The following is a 22,764-nucleotide window of genomic DNA, read 5'->3' as shown; positions in this document are numbered from 1 at the left end:
TTTGCATGTGGATCTCCATTAACTTCTTTAGGCAGGTATGAGATAGCAAAGGGATAAATAGCAAGGCCATGTTTCTAGAAGGATGGCTGTGATACCAATCCCTTCTGATTCTAAAAAGCTCAGGTCGGGCATCTTTTTCTTTTTTCTACCAAGATACATTTTTAATATTTTAAAATATGTGTGTATGTGTGAGTATGTGCACATGAGTGGAAGCCAGAGGCATCACGGTCCCTTTAGAATTAGAGTTACAAGTGGTTGTGAACACCTGACGTGGATGCTGGGAACCAAACTTGGGTCCTCTGGAAAAGTAGAGTGTGCTCTTAACCATTGAGCAATCTCTCCAGCCCATTGGCATCTTTAAGAAGAAAACAATAGACAAGGATGGCCTCAAACTTGCCATCCTCCTGTGTCAAGTCTCAGAGTCCTAGGTCATACAAACTTTTTTGAAGCCTTCTGTATGCTACTTGCTACCCATTGATGATGAAGATACAAAGTGTTGAATAGACAGCTCAGGAACATAAGGGACAAACACAGACAGATGGGGTGTCAGGAGGGGGGATATTCATTATGCACACAGAGAGGGATGAATGCATGCAAATGCTCTTCTACATCAGATGATCAGGGAAGAACATACTGCTGAGGAGAGGCAATTCCATCCACCCTGAAGAGGAAGCAGGCAGCCAGGAGAGGAGCGCCAAGATTTTCCCCACACCTGCAGCAGAGTTCATGACAACTACATGTCTGAGGGCTGCATGATGATGAATCATGCCAGCAGTTGATGAAGCAAACCAGATACTGGAGAAAAGGCTGTCTGCGAAGAACAAGGGCACAGACAAGCAAGGCCTGCAAGACTGTTCTTTAGGCTCTGGACTTTGTTCTCAGTGAACTGAGAGTCCAAGGAAGCAGCAAGCTGACAGCTCCTGGAGGGGATGCAGGCTGGGCAGACGACCCAGATAGCTGCAGTCATGGAGCAGAGAGGGAGCAGGGGAGTTGGCCCAAATCAGGTATGACCTGGACAGTTATGGGAAGCAAAGGAGAAACCCAAGACATCAGGTCACTGGCTGAGCCACCCGAAGGATGAAACCGTCATTTTATACTCTGAGTTTGAGACATTCAGGTGATACATGTATTGACTGTCAGTTAAAGGGAAGTTCTGTGCCAGCGTCATAGCTGTGCAGACAGTCTGTGTAGAAAGCACCAAGCCAAGAAAAGACAACCAGGATCAGAAAGTGAAGGCTATCAAACTGCTCTCCAGCCTGCACTGCACATAGAAGAGTCTACCTGACCTCACTGTTAACAACCACTCTTTGTTCTAAAAAAGAGTACAAATGATTATGGCTTACAATATTATATCACCTTTATATTTATGTGCCTTCTCAGGAGGCCATTTCTGACTCTCAGGGTAGACGAATCTTCCTGTTGGTTTGTTGTTTTGTTTGGGGCTTAAATTGGACATCTATTTCGTCACAATTCGATGTCTTCATGAGATCAAGGTATAATAAGCAGGGATGCCCAGTTTCTTCTGAGACCTTTCCCCTGCCTGTAGAAGGCCTGCCCCTCCCCATGTCTTCACACAGCCATAACCAAGTGTTTTCTGTCAATGTTCACATTCTATCTCATGTATCTCTTTGCTAGCTGTCATCCAGAGCAGCCGCAGTTCTCACAGAGACAGTACATTGCTGGCAAGGAGGGGCTCTGCTGTTATTAATACTGAGTTATTCTTCTGTGCCTTTCATACCTTCACTTCTTTAGGCATCTCAGTAACATGCTTCCAAATGTCCCTCTGCTCAGGAGGCGCCTAGAGCCATCAGAGCATGGGCTTCCTCTGAGAGGACGCAGCTGTGACTAAACTCCTCCTGTCCTCTGCTCTTGGCTGCAAGTGACTCTAGGACTCAGACCTTCAGTTCTCGGCAGTCCCTTCATGTATATTCCCTTCTCCCAGCTCAAATGCTTGCACCACTCTCTTCTCTTCCCTTTATTATCAGGAGACTGCAAATGCTTAACTAGATTTCAAACCACATTTAGACTCAAAAGTATAAAAAAAAAAAAAAAAAAAAAAAAAAAAAAAAGAGCTGGGCAGCACATCCATGGATCCATGGGTCCATGGGCTGGTGAGCCACTTGGCTCAGCCACAGGCCAGGAGTTGATGCCAGGTTGGCCCTGGCCCCACACAACTGGATGGAATAGGGGGACTGATATATGCACATAGCTTTTCCACATCTTAGAGCCCAAATTCACATCTTCTCTATGACTTAAGGCTCCATCCTGCTCCTAGCCAGTGACTATGTTCAGAAGTAGGGTGGACAGTGAAGGCCCTTGGGTTTCCCATGCCCTTTTGCTGTCCCTACCACAGTAGGAAGGCAGAATTCAAGAAGAAATGTTTCTTTGCTCCCTCCCGCAGGCCCCTCAAATACTGAACAAAATATTAAGCCAGGCACTTTCAGGGCTGAGTGCAACTACTGCAAAGCAATACATTTCTGTGCTACTGCTCCAGTGTCATGGGCTTTCAAGACAGCAATGTGAGCATCCATTTCTCTCTAACACATGTGGACAGAAGGGATAATCTTTCCTGCAGAGCCTTCACTATTCCCAGAAATATTTTTATCTACCCATGGGCAGCCTAATCATTGGGTTAGCTATGAAAAGAATGGAAGCTCCAGGACAGACACCCAGTGAGTCAGTGCACCTTACAGACAGACCCTGGGCTACATGTGAGCAGCCCCCAGGCTGCAAACAGCAACCCAGGGCCACTCTTGCTCTTCCATGGGGCATGCCTCCTTAATACAACCCCAAAAGAAGGCAGTCTCATCTCCACTTGGCAGATGACGATACTAAAAACAAAGGACATGGTAGAAACCTGTCACAGCTTAGTGTGGGGGAAATGTCACCTAACACCCTTACCCATACAGAACCTATGGCTAATGACTTGAATCTACGGGCCATGGCACCAACTTCTGGCTGTGTCCCAACTTCCTCAACCTGACTAGAAATGAGCCTTTCACCCACCGCTGGTTCAGGAGCACCCTCAGCTACTATCCTACCCAGTCCCCCATGTTTCTAGGAAAATCAGGGACAGGTAGAACAAGGGTGCAAGTTAAGAACCCATGGGCCTAAGGCAGCCAACTCCCAGTATAGACTTGCCTACAGGCAAAGCCAAGGTAGCTACCTAGATTTAGTTCAAATTCAGGCACTGTATCCAGAAATATTCCTCATCCTAAGAACAGTAAGAAAAGCACTTTCTGTTGCAAGCCCTTCCCTGAGTCAGCGGCATCCTCTCTGGTCCAGCACCCAAGAGGTAACAGTAAGCCCTGTACTCAAACAAGCTGTATGCCAGTGTTGCTGCGGCTTCCTTCTACCATACTCAAGGCCAGTTAGCCAGCACGCTTCCAGAGGATGCTGGAAGGCTCTCTCTCAGTCTTGCTCTCTCTCTCCTTCTCTCCTCCTCTCTGTTCCCCTCCTCTCCCCTCCTCTTCTCCTCTCTCTATCTCTCTCTGTGTCTCTGTCTCTCTCTCTCTTCAATGTTACCTACCTTCAAGGTGTCCTAGGGAAGATTCAGTGCCCAGAAGGTGAGACCCAAGAATGAACTTAGTACAGAATACAATGGGAACCCAAATCACTGACAGCCATTTCCTGCCCCACAAGGAGAAACCCCACGTGACAGCTCTTCATCTCAAAGCATCACCATATATGTAGCACTTGGCTAGGTCTTTTGGCTAGCTCAAGATTATTGTCAGGAAACTTACTCACATCCTCAAAAAACTGTGCCATTGGATAAAAGGGAGACATCTTTTGGGAAGTTAAACTACCTCTGATCAGCTCCCATATAACATCTAGATCCTTGATAGTTGGAACACTCAATACACCATAGGAAATGAAGATGGCTGACAGGCCATTTCCCTGATCTTCAAGTCCACAGCAGAGAGGCAGACAGCCCACAGCTAAACAAGAGCTCTGGAGGGCTTTCTTCATGAAGCACTGTCCCGCAGGGCTATAAGGGGAGGAGCATGTGCAGCAGAACAAGTGGGCAATTGGCTTTAGGTCACTAGCACCTAAAGGGACCCTTGGAAACAGAAATGTCCTTGTCCTGCCTAGGACTTGAACCAAGGATGGGACCAGGCCTTGAGGAAATAGAAGTGAACCATGAGGCTCTGAGAGGGAGTATGAGTGCATGGGTGGTGTTGGAGGAAGGTAGACAGTAGAGCATCCAGGTGTCTGCTCACCCTTGCAGCCATGTCTGAGCACCCATGGAGCCACACAGAAGAGGAGGCAGCTCAAACAGTCACTTGATCCCTGGGGCTGGACGCGTCTCACACACTATGCAATGTGCAGGCCACATGAACACGATTCAAGGCAGGCCCAGTAATTTTAAGGGTAGATGTGGCTTGAGGAGGTGGCAAGACACAAAAGGAGCAAGGCCATGGAGTCACACTACACAGTAAGCACACTAGAGGGTGACACGGGGTGATAAAACTTCAGAGACAAAGCAATGGGTATTTCCACATGCAGCCTCTAGTGACTGAGGCTTCCCCTGACCATCATCAACTATCAAGAGCCAGACTTACTGCAGACCATTAACAGACAGAGTAATGACAATCAGGAGAAGGCACTCCCTCAACTCAGTTCAACTTTAGCGCAGCACTTCTAGAACCTTCCCGTGTGCCTGGCCCTGTAATGAGACCACACATGCAGCAGGACTCCCTACTTGACCCTTACTCCAAAAAGCAACATCATCATATGCAGAACAAGCCACCCTGCAGGCCCTCAGAGAAGAACAGTACTCAGAAGGCTTGGGCATCAACCACATCATGGCATAAAGGACTCGGAACAAAACCCCACAGAGCTTCCTTTCCTTGTGGACACTCTAGACTCACAGCCCTGCTGGCTGGGACAGGAACAAAGCTCTTCAGGCCCTTCAGGCCACAGCTTTCAGGACCATCATCAGACTCCAAGTCAGTGAGAGTAGACCATCACCAATAGAACATTTCAGAACATTCTCCATATTGTCATGGTGATTCTACTTCATAGAGCCTCTGTCCCAGTATAAACAAGTTAATGTTCTACTGTGTTACCACATAACATGTAGCGTTTTCTAATCCACGGTGAAAAAAGAATCTAGCCTAGAATCTAAAATTCCTGTGGAAGGCTTCAACAGGACCAGGCAGATGTCTAGGCTCTCTAGCTGTTGGGAGGGTCTGCCTCCCAATAACCTCTTGTTCTGGGCTCTAAGCAAGGGACATCCAAGGGTTCAGAGTTGACAGTCGAATGTAGATACAAAACTCAGGGTGGCAAGGAGCCATCTGTTCATGGGGAGGACAAAAATCATTTGTTAAACAAAGGTACCCCTTTAAAAGGATATTCCAAACATTTATATGTAGCACAAGCAGATAGGACAGGCCCATCCAAGCCTGGTGCTTACATTCTACAACATCAGCTCCAGCGACTTCAGCTATAAGTCCAAACCTTCATACATGCAGTCAGCTGAACCAGTCACCAGGTTAAGGCAGAAGCAACACAATGGATATCTGACACTCATTCCAAGGATGTAGCCAGGGCTTCTCTAAGTGATTTGGCCTAGGCTTGGACAGTTCTTATTTATCATCTAGAAGTCCTCTTGCTTCCTGAAGAAGAAGGTGAGGAGAAACCCAAACCAGCCAGTTCTCTGTTCAGGGTGGCTGAGGAGCTCATTTTACCTCTCTGGGGTAGTGTTGCAGTTCAGATAGGCCTTTTGACCAAATGATATTTCTCCCCCAAAAAGCCCCTTCTCCAAGACAGAGTAGTCACCCTGAAATGCCTTAAACAGTCGATTATCATGTTCTCTGAAGGAGCACAATTAGAGGGGTTCCCTGGCCCTTGTATACCATAACACGGTACATCATGCCTGGTGGGGCACAGGGGTCCTGAGGCACACTCTCCCACCACAGGACAACTGTTCCTTGCAGCACTCAGGTCGCCAGGTCCCTTACCTGGCCCTTAACCTGGTGCACTTGAAGGTGACAGCCACCCTCTCTCCTTATGACCACAACTACTTCTGTGCAAAGATGTAACTGATGCTCCATTTCATAATTCAGGAGCCTCCTACTTACAGGTCTCAGCAAACTTCTATTTAGATCTCCCATAAAATCTTCATGCTCAAAGTCAAATCTGTCACTCTGTGTTTCAGCCACTGACACCAGCAATCCCTCATCGGTATTATCACAAACACCACGATCCTCTGGCAAGTCCACAATACATTCCTAGCATCTGCCAAGGACTCCTTTCCCTAATCTCCATCAGCCCTTGCTTTCCTTCATTGAGCTGTCACCCAGGAGCTCCTGCCTCCCAAGTTGCTTAGAGCTGACTTATCCAACAAGCACAGGCTGTCAATCATTTCCTGTGGCCCACAGCTTAGCCTCTGAGACCCAGATGTTCTGGTTTCCAAAACTCCCCACCCTTCTAACATCAGCCTTTTATGTTGCCCCCTAATGCCACTAGCCCAGCTGCCGTGCTCTGGTACAGGCCCCAACATGCTGTTTCCCACACCTTCATCACTCTAGGTTGGGGTCTATCGCCTCCTCTCTCCCCTTCTATCTCAGTCTCTTCTACAGGGCATCACAGTGACTACAGTTCTGAAACTCGCATGCTGCTTCTCCCTCCCACACTTACTCAAGCTCCTGTATTATACCTGTGGACTTATTGTAAAAGGTTTGGCATGCACTTGCTGCCCAGAGACATCTCACTTAATGGACTGGCAATAGCGCCTTAAAAACAGAAGGTCTAATACACTGTCTATCGATGGAATCTAGAAGGTCAGTCAAGTCACATATTGTGACAAAGAGCCTGGAAAATAAGTAGGCATTCAAGGCAGAGGGGAGCTGGGAAGAGGACAAGGAGACTCAGCTGAGTCCTCCAAGAAAGTGACAGTGACAACGGGAAAATGGGCAAGGGATGAGAAGTGCTCTGGAAAGCAAGAAAGCGGAGTCTTACCAATCAATTAGGTAGATGTCTGCAGTTAAGTTGTTTTTCTTGAAATGTGCAAACAATTTCGGCAAGTTTTCTTCAAAGAATACCTCAAATGCAGCAAAGTAAGTCAACATCTAGGGAGACAATGTTAAATACACTAGTAAACTAATTATCAGCATGAGTTTCCAACCCACAGGAGTCAAGAATTTTGCGCACTTGGAATCTAATAATTGTTATTCAGGTAGGTTAGGTAACATGTAGATAAGCACAATACTATCTCTAAGCTTTTCATGGCAGTTCTGTTCACACCCTATCATTTCTTCAAGTTACAGGGGAAGACACTGAAACCCAGAGCAATTGCTTAACTTGCCATACAAGGGCAAAGTACCGGTACATGGTAGAGCTGGGACTTGAACCACGGCCTGTAGTGCTATGAAGGTTGCAGCCACACTGTGAAAGGTAACCTGAAAAAGCAAGCTGCCTGCTGCCCATGCCTAGCACATTCACAGAGGAGGAGACAAGACTAAAGTCTGAGGGAAGGGCAGCACAGCTCCAGCTCCAACATGTAGGCCTTTGACCACAGCAAACGAAGATGCTGCAAGGAGGAGGCAGCAACAGGCCAGGTTCTTACAAGCATTGTGAGAAGAGAAAGGAAGCAGGGTGGGAGGGCAGACAGCATGAAGCAGTCAATATGAAGGGAGGAGGGCTCCTGCTGCATGGGAGCAGGCATGCCTGGGGGTGGCGAGTCCGCTCTACCGATAATCCACCAAGTGCCAAGGCAGAACCAACCCTGACTTCTTTTACTCATGTTCATGAAGGGACTACACTGGGGACCACAGGGCATGAGGCAATGTCTAGGGACGTTAGTGTGTAGAGGCCTCCAATGAGTAGGAACACCTACAGCACGCATCTGGCCTAAAGCTTGTCAGTGCTGCCCAGAGCAAAGGTCCCACTCAACACTACAATGCTGCTTCTCCCACCCCTCACTCCATGTTAAAGACAGAAAGCTGGGGTCTTCACAATTAGCAGAGACAGATACCATCTTTCTATCAATAGAAAGAGAAAATTAAAGCTCAGCATGGTGGCACACAAATATAACCCCAGCAGTCAGGAGGCTTATGAATTCAGGGCCAGCTGGGTTATCGGTTAAGACCTTGTTCCAAAACAAAGCGAATTTAAGTTGACATTCAGGAACTACTTCTTAGGACTAATACATAGGCAACATAAAGTCAGTATGTTAGTAGCAACAAGCCGTTCAAGGGTGAGAATCTCTCCTAAAGACTTCACTCTTATCTTGGAAAATTCTTACCTGCTTATGAGAGTCCCTATACTGCTCAGTGAAGACAACTTGGCATAGAAGCAACAAAGCCAGGCCTGTGATTCACCCTGCAATCCTAGCAGTTAGGAGGCTACGGCAGGGGTTTATGGCCAGGACTTTAAGGCCAGCTTGGGCAGGCTACACAGTAAGAGCAAGCCTCAAAATAGAAAACAAAATGACGAAAATACTATTCATGAAGTGCCTGTCCATAAATAAGTGCTACTGCTCTGAGGTACACTCCCTGTTTAGCAGGGTTACACAGTGACTGCCGCACTAGGGTCTACCCCACACTCCTGACACAGCAGTGAGCCACTGCTGCACTCAGGGTCTGGCAGATTTCATTTCCCCCCCCATTTCAAACCCCCCCATTTCAAACCCTTTTCATATTTACAATTACAAATAATTATATAATAACAATCTCTATAATATTTATACATACTGCTTTGTCCACAATACTTTTTTTTTTTTTTTTTTTTTTTTGGTCTTATTTTTTGCTTTGTTTTGTTTTTCCAGACAGGATTTCTCTGTGTAATCCTGGCTGTCCTGAAACTTTCTCTGTAGACCAGGCTGCCCTCAAACTCAATGAGATCCACCTATCTCTGCCTCCCAAGTGCTAGGATTAAAGGCATATGCTACCACCACATGGCCTTAGAACCAATTCTTACAAGAACTATGTACCAAAGCCATTTTGAGCTACAGAAATGGAATACCAAATAATCTTCCTGAAGGACCCCAGTAGCTGACATTCCCCTAACAGCCAGAGCGAGCAGCATTCTCAGAACAAAGACTACTAGGATCCTGAAGACATTTAAGGAAGAAGGGCTCCAAGCAGACATACACCATCAGATAGTTGAGGTATTGATAGACTAGTGTTAATAACCAGGATATCAAAGCAACACCAACTTAAAAGCTAATGGATTAGCAAATTTCTCCCAGTAAAAACAAAGTTTAGGACCCAGAATGGATTCAAACCACAGCTCTCCCACGTACCAGAAATGTCTTAGACAAGACACTTCCCTCCTAGGTCTGTTCCCACATCTGGACTATGCAGGGGACTCAGATGTGAAGTATGCGGGGGTCTCTTAAAGGCCACCAATGGTAAAGGCCACTCCACAGCACACTAAACCACTGCCTTATGGAAGTAAGGGAACATGGTCAGGAGCAGATCTCCTTCCCCCTGTATCCGTGTGTGTTGCACAGACCAGTCCCACGGAGACAGTGAGCAGCACCACACATCAGCCCTCGGGTATTCTATTCAACTAAGGAGGGCACTGCTGTCACATCTCCCTAACACAAAGTGCATATACTTGCAAAGAACTCACACTCCACCTCCATTGAAAAAGTACAGTGTTTCAGACACACTGTCTCTCTAGGAGAATGTATCCATCTGTTCATACAAGGGGCAATGGACTATATGTGTCTATACTTAAGTTCATGTGTTTTAATTATAAAAAGTCCATTATGCATTTCCTGCCTTGGAACGACAGAATGATTGGGTAATTCTTGCTGCATAAAGACATAGTACTGGGACATACACAGAGCATACTCACAAGGCCATGGTCCACTCGGAAAAATGCCATTTGACATGGTTTATTCAAAAGGTTAGAAAAAGCAATAAAGGCATCTGCAGTATCTAGGTTCAAGATCAACACTGCAGCTATAAAGGACATGCCCTGAACCTGAGGAAGGAGAGAAAGGGTATGTTAACTAATGTGGCCACAAAGGTCAGAGCAGCTTTTACTTATTAAGAGAAACCAAAACATCTTCCCACTAAAAAGGCCCTCACAGCCACCCATCCACTCCCAAAATAAACCCTGTTAGATCAGACCCACCCTCCTCAGAGCCACAGCTCTGCCTATCAGCCACCTGCTCTCCCCCTCCATCCCCTACCCCTTCTAATGGAAAATCATAAGCCAACCCCACTTATTGCCTCTGACATCTGAAATAATGCCATCTGGTATGTGCCATGCTGGTTTGTGGTCACATGTATGAACTTAGCAGGCTTAAGTAAGGCCATGCACACATACACATCTGTCTAGCCACAGGTAAAGCAGCAGCACACTTTTGAAAAATGGTTAATGGTAAATAAAGCCTTTCTATTTAGTTTCATGGATAAATCACATGCAAAAATAAACATCACACATAGTTAAAATGTGATGAATGCCACAGAGCAGCTATGTCAAGCCAATTTCTCCAAGGAAACTAAATTAACCCATTTATCTCAAGATGTTTCATATTCTTCAAAAGGCCACAATAGCATTCAATAGGAGAGCTTGGCAATGTTTTGACTTTCTTTATAGACTATAACATCATAAAAAACTGGAAAGTATCACTTACATAACCCACATCCGGCCGGTAACAAGTATAAGCGCCCAAAATACTGTGCAACATGTCATGATATGGACCACCCTAAAAGGATTGACATACCAAAATCAACACATGCATAAGTACTGTTAGTCTTAGAATAGCATCTAATATCGCTGCTGCTGCTGCCTCCATCGTCACCCTGCTGATCATACAGGAGGGACTTTGCTGAGCAGCTCTAGATGCATTATGCAATTTAATAAATGAGCTAGTAACTTTGTTAATGAGAAATCTGCAGTTCTGTCTATGAAGCTACTCTAGAAAAAAAAGCCAAAGGGTCAGCTGTGAGCAGTACCCTCGAGAAATGTCCTTCCTTTGGCTCATGTTACAGAATCATGTTCTATTCCAAGTTCAGTAGGTAAGCTAGGAAGCCAAGACTCCTCAGAGCAAGTGACAAGACCACTGAAACTTAGCCTTGTGCCCACATAAGTATGGTTCTTCTTGCCTCCCTTCTTCCCATCACTGTTTCCTCTGCATCTTTCCGAACAGCAGGTTTGGAAAGGTCCTAGTAGAGTCCATTTCATTTCAAGGTCTCTCCCAACCATCTTACCTGCTAAGATTTCCATTTGCTCTTCCAACAAGGAAATAAACCCAGAACTGTCCCACACTGTTGTTAGTATGCCAGAGACACTAGCTGGACCTAAATGAAGCTCCTGGTGCCTTCATCTACCACATGCCTTCATATAACACAGGAATAAATATTCTTTCTGGCATACTTGACTAGGAAGTCACTCCACAGGTGCCTCTGAGTGGCTTACAAAGGAATGACAGAAACCAGATGATCACACTTTCTTTTTTTATTTGGTTGGTTGGTTGGTTGGTTGGTTGGTGATAGGGTCTCACTGTATAGCCAAGGATAGCCGAATCCCTGCCTCAGCCTCTCAAATGCAGGAATTACAGGTATACGCCATAACTCCCAGAAGAGACCATTAAGCTCTCACCTATTTAAAAACCTATATCAAAGAGACATTTTCAAAGCAAAAAGAGCCAAATAAAGAAAGTACAATCGGGGTGGGGAGACAAAATACAGGGCTGGGGACAATGGTGGCAGATCCACAAGCTGACTCAAGGACTAGAGAGACTGCAAAGAGATTCCATGTGATGTAAGACTGAGAAAAACTATACTGTTCTTTCCTTAAAGATTTTCCACCTTGTCATTCCATCCCCTCATGTTGGTGCCAGCTTCTTTTCCTGAGTGCCCTCTGTTTGTGCTAGATTCTCAGGTTCTCTCCCAAGCCTTCACATTTAAAATTATCCATTCCCACGACTAAAAACCACTGAAGTCGCAAAAGAATCTTGAAAGAACAATCTACCCAGAAAGGACCACAGAGCTTCCACGTCCTTCTCTTTATAGAGTTCACCCTCAGCTCCCAGGTAAACACCAAGGGACTGTCCATTTCCACATTTCTGAAGCGGCATTTAGAGACCATGTTTCAGGAGAAGCCCTCTCAGACCCAGTATTGCAAAGCTGGACCTCCCTCTGCAGAACCTGCACAGGCTCTTAGGGTTCCATGACCCTGAGGTTTGGCCCTCCAGAAATGTGCTGGGAAGTCTGCCCTGCCATGCTCAGTCCCACTTGCTTCCTTGTCTCAAATCTCTGGTTTTCTTCTGCCAATGAGAAAGGGTACAAAGCTTGTCCCTGGCAGTCAAGAGATCAGACACCACGAGCTCCCTCTGAAGACTACCATGTCCCCACTTCTGGGCTACCTGAAGTGAAAAGTCTTTAGTCTTTGGTGAATTCCATTGTCACTTAGTTTCAAATGCAGTCAAAGATAATTAATAGTCAGTATAGCACTGATGACTTCCCTCTGTGAGTCAAGTACTTTGAAGAAGGCTTTAAGTCTGCATGGATCATCCCCAAGCACAGATGAACAGATTATGGTGCAAAGAGATCAAATGTTTTACCTGAAACCAAACTACTAACAAGAAGGCAACTGATCAGAATCAAACTTAAATCTCTGAGACCAAAGTCAATCCCCTTCATAAAGCAGTCCCTTCAGAGATGGAATCACAGGAACCCCATTGAGGTGGAAAGGTTCAGCAAGCACAAGGCCTCTAAGGATTGACCAGGGAGTGGGCTACAAGGTATGGTGTGGGCTGAGGCCTACATAAGTGTGCTGAGAGGAGAAAGGCAAGCCTTCTAAGAGGGAAAGGACTATTCTGAAGATGCTGCCCAGCTGAGTCCACACATGCCACCAATCCTGGGCAGTACTCCCCGGCTAGACACTGGACCAAACCTCTGGACAGGTTTATAGACTTTTTTCCCTTGCCTTGACTGAAAGAGTCCAAAAGACTCAAATGCAAACATTTCCAGCTGAATTAAGATCCTCCATATCTAGATATTGGGACCCTGCTTTGTGGACTCACTGAGACAGCAACAATCCTACCACTGGAACCCAGACTCCTCTTGACCCTCTCTCCCTCCCTAAGCACCTCAGTACTCAGACTGGTGCTGGCCTTGAAGCTGGCTAGCCCCTGATGCCTGGCCAAGTCATGCTAGTTGCCTGATTCTCAGCCACAAATCAAAGTCCCAGAACTCTGCCCTCAACACACTCTGCTCTAGCTTCGAAACAGTCTTTACCAGTTCTGCATCCACCCAGAAAAGAGAAACCCTCTAAAGAGGTTGCAGGGACAACTGTGTCCCCTACACTCATTCTTGCACAGAACAGGGTCCCAACATTTCTGTCCCAATTGTGTGTCTACCAGGTACATGCTCTCTAAAAGACTACATTAATTAAACCTAGCGCACACACAAACGAGACTGTTCGCTCTGTGACCTCTGATTCTCCATACTCCAGAAGGGAACACTGACTCTCCTGTGCTGTCAGATTGTCCAGCCCAACCACATTCCTCCCAAGCCCACCTAAACTCAATGCTCTGCACCTGTTCATCCTGGAGCCACTTAAACTACTCATTCTGGTTTGTTACACCACCTTTCCACAGTAAACCACCATGTATAAGGCATGTTAACAAACTGGGAATCATGGTGCATAACTGGAAATTCCAATACTAATCAGCAGGCAAGGAGGTGAGTAGTAGAAGGCAGGACAGCCAGGAGAGGTGATGGGGGGCTGCCATGATGACCTACAATGAATGCCTAGGCTCTCAAACAAAGGGGAAAGGTGTAGAAATACTATGGAAGAGAGCTGGTGATACTGTTGGCATGCAGGAGAAAGGTCTCAAAGGAGACCTCTGGATGTACATCTCCTGGCTCAAAGAACACAAGGCTTTGAGAAAAGATTCTAAGATCTATTGCCAGACATCCTAGTCGGTACCCAAATGACTGAGGGGAGGCCTCTCTTGCTCCACCGACATCCAGAAAAACAAGAGTCCATTTCCCATACCTCCTGGCTCATCAACTCAGAAATCCCACCACCTCTGTTCAGCCAACCATCCTGGCTACACCAAAGCTATGAGGCATTCCTTCCTGGACCTACTTTCAGCGGGTCCCTGAAATCACATGGAGGCTCCTACCAAGAGGACACAGCTACCTACAGTCCTAAAAACAGAAGAGCATGAGGAACATTCTGATAACACAACCACCCATAAAGCCCTCTGCACTACCTACTGAGGCTCTGGCATGCAAAAGGAACCAATCACCTTTAAAACAGATACAAGATCAATAAGAACCAGTTAACACTCATTTAAATATCTAAATGCACTGTCAGTGACACCCATCTAATTTCCCACCAAAACCCTATCTAACCTTTCAAACACAACTACAAATACATGCGGCTCAGCATTCCTAAAACTTAAACAGAGAACATTTGTGACAAATCCCCACCACTTACTTGCTGGAAAATGCAGAGATTAGGAAATGTTCTAGAAATGTCCAGTTTAATAAGCTCCAGACTGGCCTCTCTGTCTGCTGCTGAAAACCCAGCATCTGTCAAAAAAAAGCAAAAGTCATTGCACTCCTCAGCACAAAAAAGAGTCATTACCAGGCTCTGAAGCTTTATAATGTGATATAAAGAAGCTCTTCACAAGTACAGGTCAATAATGTCTTGTCTACACAGTGTCCACCTTCATGAAGAAGGGATGGTAAGTGCAGAGTCGCTTACTCTAGGGATCAAAATGCCTCACAGCACCAGCCAGAACATCGTCAGGTTGTTTTCTGGAGGTTAAAAATCAAAATTCAGAGACGGGCCTTGGTGGCGCACACCTTTAATCCCAGCACTTGGGAGGCAGAGGAAGGTGGATCTCTGTTGAGTTTGAGGCCAGCGTGGTCTACAGAGTGAGTTCCAGGACAGGCTTCAAAGCAATACAGAGAAATCCTGCCTTGAAAAACCAAAGGGGGGAGGGGGGAATCAAAACTTAGTTAGATATTGTCATCAGCAGCAATCAGGAAAATAAGCAGAAGTTGGGAAATACACACAATGAACCCAGGCATGGGAAATCATGATTATTACACCTAAAGAATCTTTGGTGAGAATCTGTTACATGTGGCCTCAAAAAATTAAACGTAAAACTACATATGATCCAGCAATCCCACTCCTGGGTGTGCATCTAAAGGAGAATGGTGTCTCCATGTTAACCACAGTACTATGTGTGGTAGTCAAGAGACACAGTGGTTGTCTGCAGTTAACAGATGAAGAATAGGGAGCAGATGTGGACAACAGATGAGCTGAGGAACAGTATGCCAAGTAAATAAATCAATCACAGAAAGACAAGAACTGTACAATATCATTTGTGGATTCAGTCTAAAAACGTTGAATGCAAAGAAACAGATATCAGAATGGGTTTACTAGAGGCAGGGGCGGACGGGGCAGGAAGGAACCAGGGAGATACTGGTCAAAAGATACAAAACTTCAGATAAAAGAAAACCCCTACAAAATAGTGGTTATAGTTAATTATACATAGTATCGTTGAAACAGACTAAGAACAGTGGAAAGTTGTCTTCCCTATTAAAAAAAAAACCTAAACTAAGGACTGGGACATAGATCAGTAAGAAAAAGATGGCCTAGCATGTATAAGCCCTGAACTCAATGCCCAGTGCAGAGCTAGAGAGAGGAGGGTAAGCAATCTATGTGAAGTAATGTGTATTACTTAGTATAAATTACCTAGATTTATACTTAAATCCTAACTGTTGAAATTCCTAAAGTCTAAAATCCTAAAAATATAATTCTGAATTTTAAAAAAATGTATTTAAAGGCATTTACATACATACATACATTTTTATCATAGTTTTATAAATGCTTCAAAACATGTTGTGCATGATAGGCACACAAAATCCAGTCATAAAAAATAAAAAATAGGAACAGCTTATGTTCAAATATTCATAAATAATGGTTTACCTGTTTTTAAATTCTAATGCAAGATAGCATGAAAAGTCACATTGCCTACCCGCAAAGGCATTGTTCTTGTGTGCAATGGTCTTTCCTCTAATCTCACAGATATGCACTGCTTCTGCCTCTAGAAGCCAACACTCAATTGCAGGGTTCTATTTCTTCTAAAAGTGATTTCCTTTCCATCTTTAACAGTCCCTTTGCCATAAAGCCACACTGGAGCTGGTGAGGAGTATTACTGCTGTGAGTGACTGCTCCGTGAGGGGAGAGCTGTACCTTCGTTCTCCGCTTCCGAGCCACCAGTGCTGAGGGACCGCCACCGCTCCTTGGCCCGAGCAAGACAGATGTCAAAGAGCTCTGAAAGAAAAGCCTCTGGTGAGTCTTACTTGTACATGTTTTCTTACCAACACCAGAGAAGAACACACAACTATATCCTTCACCAAGACAGAGGAAGGTACTCTTTCAACAATTCCTCCCAGCTTAGCCTGACATCACCCTGCCTAAAGACAGGCACTTACAAAGGAAGATCATGAACATGGCCACAGTGCTCAGTGTCTTCCTCTGCTACACAGCTACTTATTCATATTCTGACTTTCTTGGATGGTCAAAGCCTCTTGCTTACCTCTGTATCCAGACTAAATGCCTTGGGGACTGAAGAGATCAGTCAGTAGCTCATCTATGGACTAAGGGATGGGTGGACAGAGTACAACTGGTTTCTAATGGGTTTGAGTCATAATCTCCAAAGACAACCCCAAATGCTTTAATCCTAAATGTTGAAATGCTTAAAAATCTAAATCCTAAAAATACAACCCTTAAAAAAAAAGAAAAAAAAATTTTTAAAGACATTTACTTACATCAACAGGGGATTGAGGAGCACAAAAACAATAGAATACTTCATGTGCATCACAGTATGAACTGTAAGCATCACAGTGGCTAAAACACATTATATGCCTAAATCACAAGCAGATGACCTATACACACAGAAATATGCTGGAAAGCAAAGCGTTTGAACAACTATTACTATGGTTCATAACTGTGCACCAAGGTTCCTAACCGGCCATGTGAAACACTGGGTCAGACAACCTAAATCTTTAATCAAAACTAAGATAGGTTACCATTGCACATATAGTCACCCAAAGAGCCCAGACTTCAAAGCATGTCCTTAAATACAGATGTCCAATCTGTACACACCCAATCAACATCGTAGTAACACATACTCACACAGTAGGATCTGAAAGAAATGCATAAAATAAATTGAGGCAATCTAAAGTTTATATACAATTTCTACTTGGAATATTCAAAGTGGCATGAAGATAAAGCACAGAGCACAGGGGCTAGACAGATGGCTCAGCAGTAAGAGCTCTGATTGATCTTCTAGAGGACCTGGGTTCAATTCTCAGCACCCACACTGTGGCTCACAACCATCTGCTAACTACAGTTCCCGGGGATCTAATACCCTCTCTGGCTTCTGTAGGCACCACACACATGTGATACACGGACATATATGCAAGCAAAACACCATACCCACAAAATAAAACACGCATACACAGCATAACAAACTGCAAAAACTGCTAATAATTTTGGGGGGTGGTGGCTTAAATACAAAATAGAGTAAAGGACATTTTAGACAGGAAACCATTTTACAGGGGTAGAATATGGGCAGTTCCAAGGAGGTAGCCCACAATGGCTGACACAGGACACCACACTGCTCTTTCCTTTAGACCATGGTTCTCCTTGAGGACACATCCACACATCCATGTCAATTTTCTAAACTTCTCTAGGAGTCACCATACACAGACATAACTGTTCCCTGTGACACGTGCTGCCTGGCCTCCTGCACCATACTTCCTGTACCCATTCCACTTGCATTCAACAAACCACAGAAGCAGAAGCTGCAGAAGCAGTTCCAGTAACATGCTGCCAGCTTCTAGAAGTATCCTATATTAATTATTTTCAACCAGTAAGTAACTGCTGACTTCTTCAGGCAAATGCTGCTTAAGTTCCTGAAAAGCTACTGAACGTCATTAGCTTGGAGACTACTGCAGACAAATGATTTTTGTTATTGTTGTTTGTTTGTTTTTAAATACTGGCAATTTAGACCCTGCTGCTTTCCAGAGAATTTGGCCTTCTCATTGTAGCCTTTTCTCTATAGGAATTGTTTTTGAAATTCAGTTTCCAGGATTTCTACATTCAGATGAGCACTGTCTTCAAATAAGGACACGAGGCACTTGCTACCCATACATATGGCACAGAATTCCTCATCTTGTTACTGGAAGAGGGGTGGGGGTAGGAATTGGTACCCTGAACAGGCAGAGCTCCCAAAGAACAAGGATTCTTGTGTCAGGGAATTGTCTTAAGTCTCCAAATCTCTTCCATGTTCAGAACCTGTGTTTCAGCAGCCCTGCTTCCCAGGTAGTTTGCTAATAGTCAGATAACTTCAGCTTCCAAATAACCACTACACATTGACTGACTGGGCCACTGCAGCACAAGCCATGCTCATGACTCAACAGCACACACAGACCTCCTGGGTACACCCATGTCCCATGCATTGGGTTTGTTTCTCAGGGCCCGAGATCCTCCAACACTGTACCTCTGGCACCCATGATTCCCAGACCCCATACTCTATCTGAGGAATGCTGACAAATCACTGCCTTTCACTCAGACTATCACTGAGTGTTTACCACTTTACCTTTTGTGTCATTTACTCTGCAGGGTAAAGCCAAGCACAGATGCCTTCATGAGTTTTTCTAAATGTAACTCATTCTATTGACATTATTATACTCCAGCAAGTAATGTATTGACTAATGATCCCATTCTGGCCTTCTGACAGCTCTAATATGCATACAGCCTATGCTTGTGTGCCATAGCAAAAGGGCGCAGTTATGACATACAACTTTGTATCACTGTTATCCAAAAGAAACCCAAAGATGTGCAAGGCTGGGGGGTGGGGGGTGTAGAGCATGCGCTGGGACCTCTGCCCACTCAGCTTCCAGGAGGTGGGCATGTTCTTATTTGGGAAGCCCCAGCTCTGTTGTTTTTAAAAGCTGAACAACTGAAAATTTACTGCAACTAAACCTAATGGGACTCTTAAGACTTCCTTAGTGGACAAGTCAGACTTGGAATCCAAAATTAAGGATTTTGCTCAAAGCATTTTGTAGTTCTCAGAGGAGGTACACAAAACAACTGTATGGCATGTGACCATCACAAGTAAGGAACTTGACGGCTTGAAGCAGAGACTGGACACCTAGGAATAAAGAGTCCATGTCTGAGCTCACAGAATCTCCTCCAATTTTACTGTCAGCATGGATAGCAGATGCAGCAGAATGATTATACTTTTATCTCAGGACCCCACCTCCGACCTCTTTTTAAAATTATACTTGCTAATGTGCAGCACATGTGTGTGATGTGGGGAGGGACACACATGTGTCATAGCGCACATGTGGGGGCCAGAACAACTTTGTGGAGTGAATTCTTGCCCTCCACCTTCTAGGGGTTTCAAGGATCAAACTTAGATCACTAGGTTTGCATGGTGAGGGACTTTACCTGCCAAGCCACGGGACCAGGCCACCAGCCCCAATTTCAAAATACAAGCCCTTCTTCCCTGGGAGTAAAGCTTGGGTGTTTTGTTTTATGTGTACGTGGTGTGTATGTCAGGGTGAGTTGGTGGTGTTTGTTACTGGATTTTGTTGTTGTCAAACCACCCCCCACCCCCAGAGAGAAATTTAGTGGTGTTATTGGACACTGCTGAGTCCAGTAAGTTTCCAGTTCTACAATCACGGAAAAAAAAAAAAAAAAGAATAAAACTGAGTCTTCCCAAGCCAGAACATGAACTTCAGAACCAGTCAGACGTAGAATGAGAACCTTGATCCCACACACACTGGCCAGAGATACAGGGCACAGAGCCTAACCTTTTCAAGAAGAAAACGAAGCCCTCAAGACCTGCCTGAGACTCACAGCTGATGTTAAATAAGACATGAGGTAGTGAACATCAGCTGGTGCTTGGCCCCCAACAGATCAAGATCACTGCCTCAGACTGGCTGGGAGAAACAGTAAAATGAGGTCAGAAGCAAGTTCATAAAGTACATTCATTCACTCAACAAATAAATACTTCATGGGGCCTGCCACATGAAGAAGACTAGGCTGGGCACAAATGACAGAGTAGACAACAGTGCAGTAAGGTCACTATAGTGGGGACAATGGACAAGATGCAGCATTCACTGCAGACAGACATAAACTATATGACAGAGTGAGCTAGTACCAAGGCACAGGTAGACGGGCAAAGATGTACACACAGTTAGGTAGCTGCTCAGTACCATCTGTCATCATCTAGTCCATCACAGGTTTTCATTTAAGTAAATTAAACCCAAGCATCAGTGAGAGCCAAAAATTAAATATGCAAACACTACATGTTGTATCCAATTAGCCATACAAGAACTGTGGTAGAGTTTAGAAGACTCCAGCACACAGATCTTTGTATGCTCAGCAACTTCTCACCTCTTCTTCTGAGAGGCTATGATCTACTTTAAATCACATATGACACATCTTTTCACATAAATATCCTACAGTGAAAATTTTGGCAGGAACAGATTTAGCCAGGAAAAGAATTTGGTGTGGTGATATATTATTTATGATTTAATAAAGGCACTGAAGACCAAAGTACAAAGCCAGCCACAGCCATAGAATCAGGCAGTGGGGATGCACACCTTCAATCCCAGCAGCCATACTAGTTAGCCATAGAGGACAGGTGGTGGTGGTGCACACCTATAGTCCTAGGACTCGGGAGACAGAGGCAGATGGATCTCTGTTAGTTCAAGGCTACCCGAGCTACATGAAATTGATTCATTCTAAAAGAGAAACAGCTCACACAAAGGTGATCTCAGCACTTCCAATCACACAATTTTAATCCCAGCACTAGGGATGCGGAGACAGGAGTGATATGTCTGGACAGCATGGAGAAGACAGGAGCTCAGAGGACTGCGGTCTGAGACTTGGTAGAAAGCAGGGCAGTCTGGATTGTACTTTGAGAATTCGTGGAGACAGGATCACCGATTTTGGTCTAAGGTAGAGGTTAGAGCTAGTGGCTGACTGCTTTGCTTTTCTGATCTATTGCTTTGCTTTTCTGATCTTCAGCTTGAACCCCAGTATCTGTTTCTGGGTTTTTTATTATTCCTGTTACAGTTTAGAGAAGAATGTTCTCTGCCCTGCCATCCTTCTTGAAGGAAACCAGTCACCACCTAACCAATAGCTCTGCTTTTCAAGCTACAGTCATGGGAGAAGCTACACTGTCAAGATGAACACAACAACCTAACTAGAGGGGTAAGGCAGAAGCAATCTGCCTTAAACTTAAGAGTCTCTACCAGAGTAAAAGCAGCTTGACTTCAATGTGTAGATAGGCATGGTGCCATAACAGGAAGAAGGAAGGCCTGCTGCCAGAGCAGCTTACTTTCAACGGGAGGAAATGGGACTCAACCTGCATTAAAGCCTCATGTTTGATCTGTGTGCGCCTAGAACTCTGACACCCAGAGCCCAACAGGACACTAGAGACAGAAGTAAATTGAGGCTGGTGTGGCAGAGCACACAACAGCTGAACACTTGAGAGAGACTTAAGGATCTGTTTTGTTTTAGAGACAGGGTCTCACCCTGTAGCCCAGACTGTCCTAAATCTCCCAACCACCCTTTAAGCCTCAGCCTCTCATGTGCAGGTGTGTACCTAAGCCTCAGCCTCTCATGTGCAGGTGTGTACCTAAGCCTCAGCCTCTCATGTGCAGGTGTGTACCTAAGCCTCAGCCTCTCATGTGCAGGTGTGTACCTAAGCCTCAGCCTCTCATGTGCAGGTGTGTACCAACATGCCCATTTGTTTTTCCTCAAAGTTTCAATACTAGAGAGTGAACCCAGGGCTTTGCATATGTTAGTTATGCAAACTAGTTAGTATGGAGCTAAGTTCTTGAGAAACATGATAAACAGCTTTAAAACTTCAAGAAAAGGGTCTCCCTCCCTCAAATACTAGCTTAATGCCCTAATGATACCAGCTCTAGCCTCTCTAGGGCTGAAAAAATAAAACAAACAAACAAACAAAAAACAAAAAGCAAAACCATCACCAAAGGGTACCCTAAGTACCTAACTCCACTCTCCTGTCTGACTCTGAGAAGAGATTCTGCCTACCCAACTCCAGTGAGAATTGGAGCCCTGTGTCTGCTGTCCTTTTCTCTAGGAAACCTGCTTTGACCTCTCCGGAAAGTGGAGCAGCCAGTATTGAACCCATGCCCAGACGCCTGGCATTCCCGCCACAGCTTCATGGCAGTGGTTATCATCCTCTCTAACATGGCAAAGTGACAAAAGGGAGTCCCAAAACCCCAGGATGGACCTTAACCTGTAGGATCATGCAAGCCACTCACCGTGGGTAATGTTCAACTCGTTGCCAATGGCCAAGCTCCATACTTTGCCTCTCACACTGGGAGGGATTCCCTGCCACCATAAGTCTCGAACCTTCTTAGAGCACCACCTGAACAGAACGGAAGCATGCGTGACTGAGTTTGCTCTCTGACAAAGATGAGCTGAGAAAGGCTTATTTGCACTCGGGCCTCACCCCCTTGTCCCTTGCCTTGGCCTCACCCCCTTGTCCCTTGCCTTGGGAGCTCACCCATCTGGATCTACTGGATCCAGACAACCCTTTCTCTGCTGTGACAGGCACTGTGAAGGGAACACCACAGACCAAAGAGCCAAGAAACCTTCCAGAACCAGGTTGTGAGTGACTGGTATAAGTCTGGACATATGAAGGAATGAAAGGACTTTCTGAGCAGAAAACAGACAGAGGAACAGTGATCACCTACAGGACTGTAAAGAGCTGTGCACAGATGA

General features: G+C 45.1%; 1 protein-coding gene across 9 annotated transcripts in view; it reads right to left on the bottom strand.

The window, feature by feature from the left end:
* Tbc1d14 (TBC1 domain family member 14) overlaps nt 1-22,764 on the bottom strand; it is a 92,742-nt gene that overhangs the window by 5,221 nt on the left and 64,757 nt on the right. For 7 of the 9 annotated variants that reach the window (XR_007835518.1, XM_051200384.1, XM_051200390.1 and 4 more), the window contains 6 exons: nt 22,302-22,408; nt 16,183-16,263; nt 14,413-14,507; nt 10,595-10,666; nt 9,808-9,936; nt 6,964-7,073 (listed from right to left, as the gene is read on the bottom strand). Coding sequence is in view for 8 of the 9 variants with exons in the window: in XM_051200384.1 (XP_051056341.1) it covers nt 6,964-7,073; nt 9,808-9,936; nt 10,595-10,666; nt 14,413-14,507; nt 16,183-16,263; nt 22,302-22,408 (594 nt within the window). In the remaining variant the exon portion in view is untranslated. The remainder of the gene's footprint in view (nt 1-6,963; nt 7,074-9,807; nt 9,937-10,594; nt 10,667-14,412; nt 14,508-16,182; nt 16,264-22,301; nt 22,409-22,764) is intronic. The other 2 variants (XM_051200388.1, XM_051200389.1) reach the window with 2 other exon arrangements.

The sequence above is a fragment of the Phodopus roborovskii genome, unplaced genomic scaffold, assembly GCF_943737965.1.
Source record: "Phodopus roborovskii unplaced genomic scaffold, PHOROB, whole genome shotgun sequence".
NCBI lineage: Eukaryota > Metazoa > Chordata > Mammalia > Rodentia > Cricetidae > Phodopus > Phodopus roborovskii.
This window is presented reverse-complemented; position numbering and strand designations above follow the sequence as displayed.